This window comes from Neopelma chrysocephalum, unplaced genomic scaffold, assembly GCF_003984885.1.
Source record: "Neopelma chrysocephalum unplaced genomic scaffold, ASM398488v2 Primary Assembly neopelma1_59, whole genome shotgun sequence".
Lineage (NCBI taxonomy): Eukaryota > Metazoa > Chordata > Aves > Passeriformes > Pipridae > Neopelma > Neopelma chrysocephalum.
The window spans coordinates 18,595,007-18,607,236 of record NW_020897714.1 but is presented as its reverse complement, the minus strand read 5'-3'; the positions used below and the strand labels follow the sequence as shown (position 1 = coordinate 18,607,236).

The 12,230-nt window shown below is 53.1% G+C and overlaps 1 protein-coding gene across 1 annotated transcript; it reads right to left on the bottom strand.

The window, feature by feature from the left end:
- Window positions 1–292: 292 nt before the first annotated feature.
- BAIAP2L2 (BAI1 associated protein 2 like 2) lies at window positions 293–11,842 on the bottom strand. Its single transcript, XM_027680853.1, has 14 exons — window positions 11,616–11,842; window positions 10,580–10,655; window positions 10,196–10,282; window positions 9,046–9,107; window positions 8,670–8,741; window positions 7,956–8,072; window positions 7,416–7,562; window positions 6,805–6,957; window positions 6,319–6,457; window positions 5,296–5,521; window positions 4,297–4,368; window positions 3,781–3,961; window positions 1,909–1,949; window positions 293–1,099 (listed from the first exon to the last, which is right to left on the bottom strand). Exons 1-14 carry the CDS (start codon window positions 11,652–11,654, stop codon window positions 1,024–1,026), a joined length of 1,488 nt encoding a protein of 495 aa, XP_027536654.1. The 5' UTR covers window positions 11,655–11,842; the 3' UTR covers window positions 293–1,023.
- Window positions 11,843–12,230: the final 388 nt, after the last annotated feature.

The following is a 12,230-nucleotide window of genomic DNA, read 5'->3' as shown; positions in this document are numbered from 1 at the left end:
CAAGGAGCAGATGGCCTCCCAGGGAGGACATGCCTGCCCACACGTGGCAGGCGGGAAGCGGGGCCTTGCTGCCATCCAGTGGCACAACAGCCAGGGGGGCTCAAGGGGCAGCTGTCGGTGCAGTGCATGGTGCAGCCCTGCTGGTGCCCTCCACATCCACTCTGGACCCCTGGACTGGCAGCTGCCCCATCTGGAGCTACAGCACTGCAGTGTCCAATGCCATGACCATGGGCAGCTGTCATGGCCCCAGTGCTGGTGGGCACCACCCGTCCTCCTCCTCCTGCGTTCTATCAGGTGCTGGAATGGCTACACAAGCCATGTTCTCAATTTTATTTAAAAAAACCTACATATTTTCCACAGGACAATGAGGGAGGGAGCACAGCAGCAGTGCTGGACATTGTCACCCTCTCCTGCCTTGCCCCAGGGCTGCTTAGCAAGGCAAGGGGCTGCCCTGGGGGTGAGAAGGGGCAGGTGCTGCTACAAAAGGACATGGTTGCCAAAGGAGCTAAATCCAAACCCCGTCAGCCAGACCATGTCACTGGAAACCTTATAGTCTCCTCCTTTTGGGGTTTATTCTTCTGGTAGCAAAGGAACTGTTTGGTGAGAGTCCTTCTCTGCCCACAGCAGGGCTAGCAAAGCTTCACCTTCAATATTAAAATAGCAGTGCCCTGTGCTGCAGATATTCTTACCCATCCATCCCTCGCCTCCCAGACCAGCAGCATCCCCTCTCCCAGGCCACCAACACTTGTAAAACCAGACTTTTCCCACTCAAGTACAGTAACACCACATGGGGAGGGGGGGACGAGGATCAGTCCAAAAAGAGCAGCAGGGATCTTCTGCTGGCTAAAGCACACCAGAAACCCAGGTGAGACAGGTCTCAGTGTCCCAGAGGTAAGGGAGAGGAAAAGAGAGGTCACTCCATGAGTGGTAGCACTAGGTTGCTGCCCAGCTGGGCAGTCCTTGTGTAGTCCTTGTCCTCTTCCTCTTTCTCTGCTGAAATTCTTCAATATCTGCAACCCTGCCTCATCGAATGATGGGTGCTGAGCGGTCATTGGTGACTGTGGGACGCAGCTTGACTGTGGCAAAGGGGTTGGTACCTCTGGAAAGGGAAAGGAAACAGGCAACCATGAAAAAATGTGCAAATGCTATGCAGGGATCCTTCTGACCAAGCAAAGGCTATTAGTCCTGCCGGACAGTCACCTCCATGCCAAGGAGAGTGCAGTAAAGCTGATTGCTAAGTATGTTTTCACCCTCCTTAACACACCCTGCTGCAAGTTCCCATGTGGTTCTCCTTGGCTCTCCACAGGGCTTCTCACCCTCCCCCTTTCATAGGATGAAGAAGGGACATTAGCACATGGCTGTCCCTCCCAACAGCACTCTCTACTTGTAGCCCCTGACCCTCCAGAAAAGGAGCCAGGAAGCAGAAAAAGGCCACAGTACCATGCCAGAAACATGGAGACACCAACCCAACTGCAGGGGGAAGGAAAACAGGGATTTATGGCAAGTCTGATCTCCACAGATCTGACTCATCAAAACTAAAAGCCTTATGCCTCAGCCCTTTCCCAAGCTGGCAGAGCTCCCCAGTCATATAGCTCCACGCTCAGGCTGTGAGCTGCTATTGTGGCTGTTGCAAAATTGGTGGGAGAGAGCACACAGGTCTGAACACATGCTCAGGGTGCTCAGGTCTATCTAATTTTGTCAGAGTTAGGATAGAGCCTTTCCAGTCAGCAGAGGCCAGAATGGACCACCTTTGCCTCCTGTCCTGGAAGGCAGGCTGTGCATTGCTTTCCTCCAGACACCTCCTTGTTCCTCCCACATTTGATAACCCAAAAGATTAAATAATAATAGCATTGTAATAATGCTCCCCTCGTCTGAGGATTCCATAGCAGAGCTCCACGTCTCACTCACCGTGGGAAGAGTTCAGGGGGCTGGTCAAATACTCCTGATTTCTGCAGTGAAAAGAAAAGCAGCAGTGAGCAATCGGGTGTGGGGAATGGAGACAGAAAAGTGGGGCAGGAGACACAGCACACAGAGGAAGATTTAACAAAACACTTCCAGTGAGTTAGGAGCCCAAGTCCTATTAACACGGTTCTGAGTCCTTATTCATTCAAGCTTTGCGAAAGCCCACAAATTCCCTGCTATAGATAAGAACCTGAATTTTGTGGTGCAGGGTTGTCCCTATACCAGAGGTTCCTTATTCCCCTAGGACACCTCCCTTTGTCTTAGGGAAGAAAGGAGACAGTTCAGATCCCCGAAGTGTCTTGTCTGAAGAGCACAGCAAACAGTGACAGTCTGAGCTACATTTCACCCTGCCAGCACAGCCAGAGATGCCCCCCTCATGCTACCCACGCACCTTGGCAAAGAGTTTATCGTCAGTGCCCTCACATGCTTTCTGCATCCATGGGGAACTCAAGAAGTGTACCTCCCTACCCTACACCACATATTGCTTAAATGTGGACAAACCCGATAGAAAAGATGGATCTATGCCCTGTGGCCCTAATTCTTGGTCAGTAGATAGTGAGGGATCAGTGGCAACTGGCCTGCTAAAGTACACGACTTTCTGTAGCTGGTGGCAGACAAGGAAGCCACATGTGTCTATCTGTGATCCAGTTGCAAAGTCAAATGCACACACATTTGCTTGTGGCTCAACTGGGGGATGTCTCGGGCATATGTTTAAAGCAAGGCTGACTCTTTCCAAACTTCTAATGCAGCTCAAGCATTCTGCCATGCCACTTCAAATGCTCCACACACTTTATTGCTCAATCCCAGGTCTATCCCCACACTCTAGCTCTAGGACTGGATGAAAACCAGTGACCCAGGGGGACAGAGAGGCTGCCGAGTCTGTTCCCTGGTGTTGTGCAGCCTGAGGCTACCTGAAACCACAGAGCGGGACGCAAAGGGAAAAAAAGAATAGTTAAATGTCGTGGGTTTCAGATAATTGAGCAACCCAATTGTTTGCAACCTTGCACTGGCCTGGAACCAGGGATCAGAGATGAAGTTTCCCAGTCCTCCATAAGACCATGGGCAGCACCCTTCTTCCCCCTCTCAGGTCCTCACATTTAGTTGTCTTTAACTGTTCTCCCCAGTCAATTCCTCACAACTGGAAGTAGTGTTACGTGGAGGGTTTCCTTCTTAGTGTGCCATCCATAAACCATAGGTCGCGTATAACTTGTTCTGAGGCTCTCAAAAATGGCTGTGCCCTCAGCCTTTACTCACAGCTTTTCCCTATCCCAGCTGTGACATTAACTCAACGCTTGCCTGAACTTAGAAGAGGAGCCCTATGAAACTCCTCTCCATTCTCCAATGGGAGATGAAGGATGGCATCTCTGTTAGCTGGTCACCCACTCCCAGCCCAGCCTGATCACTCCATAGTCCTACTCTTAGCAGAAAGAGGTGCTGCCCTGGAGCCACCAGAAATCAGGCTGGGAAGTCATGGAGAAAAGGACTGAACTGAAGGGTCCCTGGTGAGCAAAAAGAGAGAGAAATGAGAAGGGCAGGGGCAGAAATGCAGTCTGTTGTGGGAGCAAAGCCAGGCACTGAGGATCTGCACACACAAGGCTAGCTGGCAGGGGTCGTCAGGACATGGTGACATGCGAACAGACTGGGTGAGAAAGGCTGGTGCTAACAAGACCCCTTAACTCAGGAAGGGAGCAGGTCCTTCACCAACATCTGGAGGGTGATTTTCTCTCTCTACCGGGCAGAGCAGAAAAGGTGTGCCTTGGAGGATGAAAGGTGCGGCCCACTCCATACACACCCACCAGTCACTCCTCCTGCACTCACCTTGGAGCCAGAACTGGGTGGGGTGACTGCCCCACTCTGGTGACTGCTGGCACCCACCAAGAGGGGAGGTGGGTTCGGCACACTGGGCTGGGCAGCAGCAGGCCAGTAATTGCTAGAGGAGGGAGTGCTGGGACGGTCCAGGATGTCATCCATACTGTGACTGCTTCGCAGTGGGAAAGACCTGAGCAAGAGGAGAAGACAGTGGGGTAGGAGTCAAAGAGCAAGGAATAGGGAGTACCACAGGTGCTAGACACAACACGGGATGCCTCTGGAGGAAATACACGTGACTTGAACTGGCCCACTCACAAGCACCTTTGAGAAGACATTGCACGTGTTGGGGGAGCCACCTGGAGAAGCCTGCAAGATCTCAGGGCATAATGAGGCTCTTGGCAGGTGTTCCAGCATGGGAGCCCTGTAGCTCTCCATGGGGCACACCCTAAACAATTACCCCACTGGCATATAGTGATGTGCCAGGAGCCACTTCACCTCCTGCCTGGACAATTGCCCTCCTGTTACCTGGTGTCTGGCTCTTCCATCTCCCGCGCATCCTCCAGAGGCTTGACATAAGCTTCAGGGAACCAGCCACACCTAGGGCGCAGAAACAGACAAATGAGGCCCAGCAACCATGGTCTGTGGTTCTTCACATCCAGCTGCCCAGCACTCCTGATCTACACCCATCCCACATATCAACCAAGCCACTGCTGGCACTACCACGTGTGACAGGGTTCCTGAACTTCTTTCACCCGTAGGTGGGGCACAGCGTTATTCTGAGACAGACCTTGAGCTTGGAGCAGGACCTGCTTATCTCAGGGGCTGTGCAAAATCTGTGCTCCTGGGAGCAGTGTTGTCACAATAGGGGAAGAGACACTCCAACTAACTGCAACCACAAGGAAGCTGTGGAAAACTCTTCCTGGGATTTTGCATCAGCTCCACTCCAGAAATCCCCCTCAGAAAGAGAGGCACTGCTCTTGTTCCTCTCACATCTGAGGTTGAACATTCCTGCAGAGCCCAGTGCAGGGATCCCATGTGAAATGGGGCAGGCTTTGCACACACGTGTTGGCCGGCAGTGCCACAGGGAGTAATTCAGTACGTGCTGGGTGCAGCAGTTTCCATGTCCTGCCTGTGCTGGAGGCTGTGGCAGCAGTTGCAGTGTGAGCTAAGGCCTCTCAGGTAACTCCAGCAGTTCATGGCCCTTAGCTGGATCCCATGACAGGAGTCACTCAGTCATGCAAGCCAGGAGGTGGGTCACTGCATCCCTGACTCTTCCTCAAAGCCCCTGGAGCTTCCTCAGGCAGCTCATCTATGCTAGCCCTGCCCCACCCCATCTCCTTGGCTTGGAGAGCCCCCATTCCTGAGGACATAGTGATGTCCCACTGAGATGGTGGGTGAGAGACATAGTGCCCAGGCCACACCAGGAGGGGTGTGATGGATGGATGATAATTTTGGGCTTAACCCCCCCAGCTCCAGACCCAACAAGCCTGCGTCAGGCCAATTTACAGCACCAGAGTCACATACGTGGACGAGCCCTCCAGTTTGCCATACAGCCAGCCATTCTGCGCATCCGGCATCAGCACCGTGATGACATCCCCGGGGTCGAACCGTAGCAGAGTCCGGTTGGCACCCGTGGCGTGGGGCACGATAGCCTGCACTTTCGCCATGCCACTCCTCTTCCTGCCCTCGCTGCCACTGCTGGCCTCGCTGAAGGAACCCGAACGGGAAGTACGGCCCGTAGGGAGCAAACCTGCAGGGAGGCATCCAAGGAGTTTGGCTGGAGTTTGGCATCCTCCTGTAAGACCCACACTGCCTCAAAGGGACCAGTGCTTCCCCAGGCAAGTAATTGCTCTAGAGGAGGAGTACATGGACTTTCTCTCAGGGAGAGAACAGGGCATAGCATGGCCAAAGAATGGTAAGCATCTTGCAGGAGAAAATCAACTGAAGTCAAAACCATTTGCTTTGCACTGTGTCCTCTTCTGCCAAATGTCTAGAACATAGACACTGCACGCCACAGCTGATGCCCTGCCTGACAGTCCTCTTCCTGACCCTGCTAGAGCTACTGACTATTTGGGTAATTTTTCTCTCCCCCTGCCCCTTTTTACTTTTTTAAACACTTAAAGCTGAAATTTCTCTGGAAGGAAAAGCAGGTGTGTCATGAGGCAGGTGGCTGGGTTTCATAGGGCAAGCTAATATTAAATCTGTAGCATGAGGGAAGGTACTTTACTAAAATGGAACTCCAGCAAGAGCCAGCTCTTACGGTCCAAGGAGCCTTGAAAATTGCACATCTGTGGGTTCCCCACTTCATACAGCCAGCCAGGAATCCTGGCCTTGCCCTGGATGGACCCTGCCCTGAAGGCTGAGCTCACCTTCTACTTCAGCCTTGCCCTCTCCATCTCCCAGCACTCTGCTCTCACCATGCCCAGAAATGTGGCTGAGGACTGGTGGTCTGATAGAGTGGTAGTCCCTTCCCAAACCCAACCCTCTTCCCAGAGAGGTCCAACCCCTATGTCTCCCCACAACACTGCTCCCAGATATGGGTCATACTGGCTGATGGTGTCCTCCGCAGTGGCCGCCTGGGGGACTCCAGCTGAGGAGACAGTCTCATTTCTGGAGGGTCTGGAGAGAAGATGCTGGATCTACTGCCAGTCATAGAAGAGGCAAAGTCCCCAAGGGGTCTCTGGGGCTGTTGGAAGGAAAGGAGGCTGAACACACACCTACAGGGGCTGTGTGAGGCAGATGATGCTCTGAGAGATCTGAAGTTCCACTCAGAAAGCCAAACACAGCACATTCCCCCATTGCAGCCCATACGCATGCTTCTCTTCATCTTGGCCAGGAAAGGCCATGGAAGCTGGACAAGGCAGCAAGTACAGTGGCCATCTAGTCCAACCCCCTTCAATGAGCAGGGACATCTTTGACTAGATCAGGTTTCTCAGAGCCTTCTCCAGCCTGACCTTGATGGGGCATCCACCACTTCTCTGGGCAACCTGTTCCAATAGTGCATCAAACAAGGTGAAGCTGTGGGTGCCTCACCATCTCAAGGTGAGCGGGTGTAAGCCGTCCTGATGGATACCCCTGGCCATGGGAGGCTGTGAGCAGACCCTGTGAGTGGCTGTTTGAGGGGTTGCGGCTGGCCTCCAGCTGCTCCTTCCACCGCGGTGCCTTGTTCTGGATCATACCCCGAGCCTGAGCAGAAAGAGAGAAGAGGGAGTGATGGACAGGGCAGAACAGCTACAAAGGGAGCCTAGGGCTGACACATGTTAAATTAGGGAACAGGTCCTCACACAATTAGATTTGTGGGAATGGCCAAACAGCATCCTACAGGAGTGAATTTTCAGGATGGCAGAGATCCCGGGGTACAAATGACACTGCTACAAATACATCACCCTTCTCTCCTCCATCACTCACACACCCAACTAACCCTGTGTCAGCACTGTCATCAGCCCCAGCCATGTTCTCTCAGCCTAATACAGGCAGCTCGAACCTCACAGCAAGAAAGGAAATAGAGTTTCCTGCCCAGTCCATGCACAGACGTTGCCTTCACCCAAGGAGCAGGTCAGCCCTGGCTCCCTCTGCCCGCATGCTCCCTCTCCAGCTCTGCTGCCTGCTCCCAAGCTCTGCTCCCCCACATGTCAGGGCCATACCCTGCTGTAAAACTGGAGGAGAGTGTTGTAGAGCATCTGGTGCTTTTCAGCCAGGAAGCGGTAGCGGCGTTTCTCCTCTAGCTCAGCCTCTCTCTGGCTCTCAGAGACGAACACCTGCATCTCCGAGCGCAGTCGCATCACATTCTCCTGCACCACAGGGAAAAAAGGAAGGAAGGGATCAGTGAAAATCCAGCAAAGTGGGCTCACACATTGCATAGGAAGGGTTGAAAGGGGTCATCATGTCAATGAGCTTCCCAGTTCACTTCCAGTGCTGGAGCACCACAGAGAGATAGAGCAGAGTGTCAGGGATTAAGTCCTTGCACACTGAGGCTTCCTAAGTGAGGAAAAGGCTTGACAGGAGTGAGTACCACAGGTCAGTAGCACCCTGTGGAATAGGAGTTTCCTACTTTCCAGATAAACCTGCTGCCTTTTGAATATTGGGGGCAACTCTGTGGCTAAGGTAACTGAGAAATCAGCCCTGGCTCCACAGAAATCATTCAGTTCTTTTTTCCAGCTCCCCTTCCTGGAATCACTGCTTACCTTCATCTCCCGTGTATTTTTATCACGAGCCCTCTCCATTCTCCACAGCTCTGCCATGCACTTATCCAAGTTGGTGGCTCTGCGCTGGTACTCCAGCTCATAGTGCTTCTGGCTCTCCTGCCAGGGAGAAACCAGGCTCAGTGAGGAACCAGAGACCCAGACACACTGTGAAGCAGCAAGGGTCCTGCTCTGATGTGTGGTTGTACATCTGAGTCCCCCTGAAATCAGGCTTCACCTGGACCTCTTATAAAAAGTCTTTCTTTACCTTTCTTTTCATTTTGAATGGCCTCAGAGTGCTGATGAACCTCAAGACCTCAGGAGCAAGAACTGGCACCCAGCTGCCCCAGGCCTCTATCTCCCTCCATGACACTACCTACCAACATGGCCAGCTGGGCCATAAAGGCAGAGGACCCACAGATATGCAGAGGCTGTGATTTGGGAAAGCTGAGAACTCTGCTATTGGGATGCCAAGTCTCTCAGTCCCGCTGAAGCATTTGGCAATTCCCACTATGGAAAGAACAGCCACCTGCCCTCTTCAGCTCTCCATCATCAGCCAAACAAGAGCGGTTTGTTCCATGATGGGAGAATAAAAGCCACCCCAACTCCTCCTGAGAAAAGTCAAGGAAACACTTCAAGTGCTCAAGCAAAAACCCTTGGGTAGATGGGAGAAGGAAACAAGGAGGGCTGAGGAGGAGGAGGGAGTTCATCACTCACACTGATGAACTGCACATCCATTTTGCTATTCTTCTCCATGTGCTGCAGCAGGTCCACGTGGAAGGTCTGAGCCTGAAAGAGGTGAAGGAGCCATCACTCTTGTCCCTTCACCAAGTGGGGTGTTGCATGCGCTGTGGTGAGGGGTGGCTCATAAAACTTGCTGTGCCAGAGACTCCCTTGCCACCTGGATGCACCTGCCAGGCTCTGCCACCCCAGCTGCAGTGGCAGCTCTGTAACACTCCTCTGTCACGTGGGATAGCAGGGAGGTAGACACCTGCCTGCAGGCTCATATGAGGGCAGGCGAAATGCTGATAAGCTGTGCTTAAGGAAGTGCCTTTATTTCCCACCTCCACCAGCCCTCAGAAAAACCACTCACCACAACCTCCAAATCAGAGCTCAGTAATCTCTGCGTATCAGACATCTGCATAAGAATTTCACCTTCAAGGAAAAAGACAGGAGAAGGTTTTAAAATCCTCCGGCCGTTTCCCTGTGTGCCCAAGGAGGCAGACCAGCATGATGCAACTCAGGCTGATGAAACACAGGTGTGAAAGTCCAAGAGATATCGCAAAGCACTGCTCTCCACACCCTGAGAGAGGTTGGTAGCCTTCCTCCCCAGGCACTGACAACACGGGGTTGCTCCAGCCCACAAAGTGGTGGGACCAGCGCTCTGTTTCGGCACCAGGTGCCAGCAGGCAGCCTCGCCTCTCCCATGGGCTCTGGACATTGGGTTTCTGCTCTACCATAGCCCCTACAGGTGCCATTTCTAATGCCAATGGCACCCCAGCTGCTGTGCTGGGAAAGTACTGTGGCCGTCCTATGGGAAAGCAGCTACGGCACCTGCTGTTGATGCTGTGCACGGTCCTGTTTCACTGGTGTCAGTATTATGAAACCAGGAAAGGAAGAGACTGATGACAGGGAGCAGAGGGGCTAGCTGGGAGGTGCATATGACAACAGGAGTCTGCAGAAGGGACACATCTGCTGGAAGCTTTTTACTAAAATGTTCAGCAGTACAGTTCCCTGAGCGCATTTTCGGCAGTCGCCCCTAGGCTGCAGAGTTATTTGCACTGCTGAGTGTAAGCCCCTCAGCCCCAAGCTGCCATTCCAGCTGGTTGCAGGCTCAGGAGGACAAGACCCCATCAGCTGTTGTCAGTGCATGCTCTCCAGCTTTTCCCCCACACCTCCAAGGAGGAAGAAAATGGTTCCTCCCTGACAAAAATTTCATCTCTCAGGGAAGGAGACCTCAACAAGGACTGGTTTCCATGAGAGGTCAATCATTGGAGGTCCATCTCAGGAGGTGGGCTCAGTCAATGATCTCAGAGAGATACAGAGACCATGAGAGATATTCAAGGACACACAATAAATTTGACTCTCAGCACCTGGACAGGGCCTGATGTGGTGAGACATCATTTAGAGGCGCTATCTTTCTTCCCTCTATTCCTGGTAAGAGACCAGCTAAGGGAGAAGGCCAAAAAAACCCCAACTGTGGCTCATCACAGGACAGAGTGTGGTGTGCAGGAGAGCCTTACCCAACATGTGTGAGGTGGAGCTCTGCAGAGCTTGTTCCCCAATCTTCTCAATTGCCTTAAAGTACACTTCAGCTGCTTTGGATAATGCTGTGAGGAGAGGAGAGGAGAGAGGAGGGAGATAAGGGTCTGGCCTGCCTTCCCACCATCACCAGCTCCAGCAAGCAGCACACAGAACAGCTACCCCCTGGTACATCGCCTATAGGCAAGGGCACCCCATCTCTCCCCATCAGCAGCAGGTCCTGGAGTAGAAGAGTACTTAAGGGCAGCTCAGGGCACGTCAGAGGTGGCGGATCAGCAACCTTGTCCTGGGTGACAGCACAGAAGATGCCCAGGATGGATGCAGCAGTATGGTCTGGAGCCCTGGCTGGGCAGGACCCCACTCACCATGGAAGGCACGCAGGTAGTTGTTCCCCAGGTACACCAGGTTCTCCAGCGCAGGGTTGAACTGCTCCAGGATACTCTGTGGTCAGGCAGAAGCACGTTAATGCTGTTCTTCCTCACACCCCAGAGATTTCAGCAGATTGATGCCCCTCTGCTGCAGTTTGGCTGGATGAGAGCTCCTCCAGCCACAGCACAGGCTGGCTGTGGGGATGTACAGCCGAGCACAAAGTCAGCTCCCTGCAGTGGAAGTGGCTAGGAACTTTGGCTGCCCTTAGACTTCCCAAGCTAGCCAAGAGAGGAGCAGTGCCAGAGGGCAAGGTACCCACTGCACAGCCAAGGGGTTGCCTGACTGAAGATGGCTTTCTCCCAAGGATCCACACCCACTGCAGGCAGGGGAGTAAGTGCAAGGGGATCTGAACAGCCTTTCCCCTCATCCCAGAGCTGGCCAGGGTGAGGGCCACTGTTTATTATCCAGGCACAAACACAACTCTTTCCTGGCCAGGATGTGGTGCACTGCCAGACTCAGGAGCTTAGTAAGAGAAGGGATAGACTGTTTCAGACCAGCCTTTCCACTTTTATTTGTTGTATTTATCAAAAGTGTTCATTGACTACAGAGAAGACCAGAGATTGGAATAAGCAATTCCCCCTTCTGCCAGCCCCCATCACCTTGATTCAGCACTAAAGTGTGCAAGGAAACATTTGTAAGATCAGACAGCTCTTTCCAGTGAGGGAGAAAATAGCCGATCGAACTTCTTCCTACCAGCAACCAAGGTGTGTCACCCTTCATGCTCCGTGCCCCAACCACCCTGGTCGCCCAATTCCTTCCCGAATCTGCCTCTAGGACCCACACCATCATCTCCTCCTGCCAGCCATCTGCTCTCAAACACAGCCCAGAGCCCACAGGAGCTGCTGGAGTTCTGCCCGCATAGGGATTCAGCCCTCAGCTGTCCACCCAAGGGAGTCTTTGGCAGAAAACAGCTCTTCTCCCCCCCACACGTCTCCCCTACTCCAACAGAAGCAGTCTGATGCCAGCACTCACCTTATAGATGGAGATGGTGGATCTGTAGGACAGATCCATCTCTGGAGCCTATTCCCTTTCCCACGGAGAAGCAAGGAGCAAAGGAGAGTACCTGGTGCTATAATGGCCTGGAGGGCTCTGCTTCTGCACAGCCAGCTGGATGGAAAGAGCCCGTCACCGGCAAGAAAGGACAGCAGGAAGACACAGATGTGGTACAAAGGGAGCACTGATGGAGTTTAATAATTCACCAGCCAAGAGACTGGAACTTGATCTCTGGAAGTAACCAGACTCTGGGGAGAGAGGAATCCTGTGACAGCCAGTAAGGACATGTGACCGCCTCCTTGCATTATTGATTGCCAGCTTGGTACCCAGCTCTCCCTGTCCTGACACCTGCAGGGCCGGCCACCTGCCTGAGTATCCGCCTTATGGCTCGCTGCCTCCGTCACTGCCACTGCTCAGTCCAGTCCTGCTGTGCTAGTGGAGCAGGTCTCTCTCACGCAGACACCTTGGGAGTCAGGAGATCCCCATCAGCTTGCAATGGCAGGCAGCAAATAGCAGCAGGCAGGGAGAATACAAGGAAAGCTCAAAACAAATGAAAACTCTTCCCTGCCCACTATTCCCCCTCACCAGGCTCCC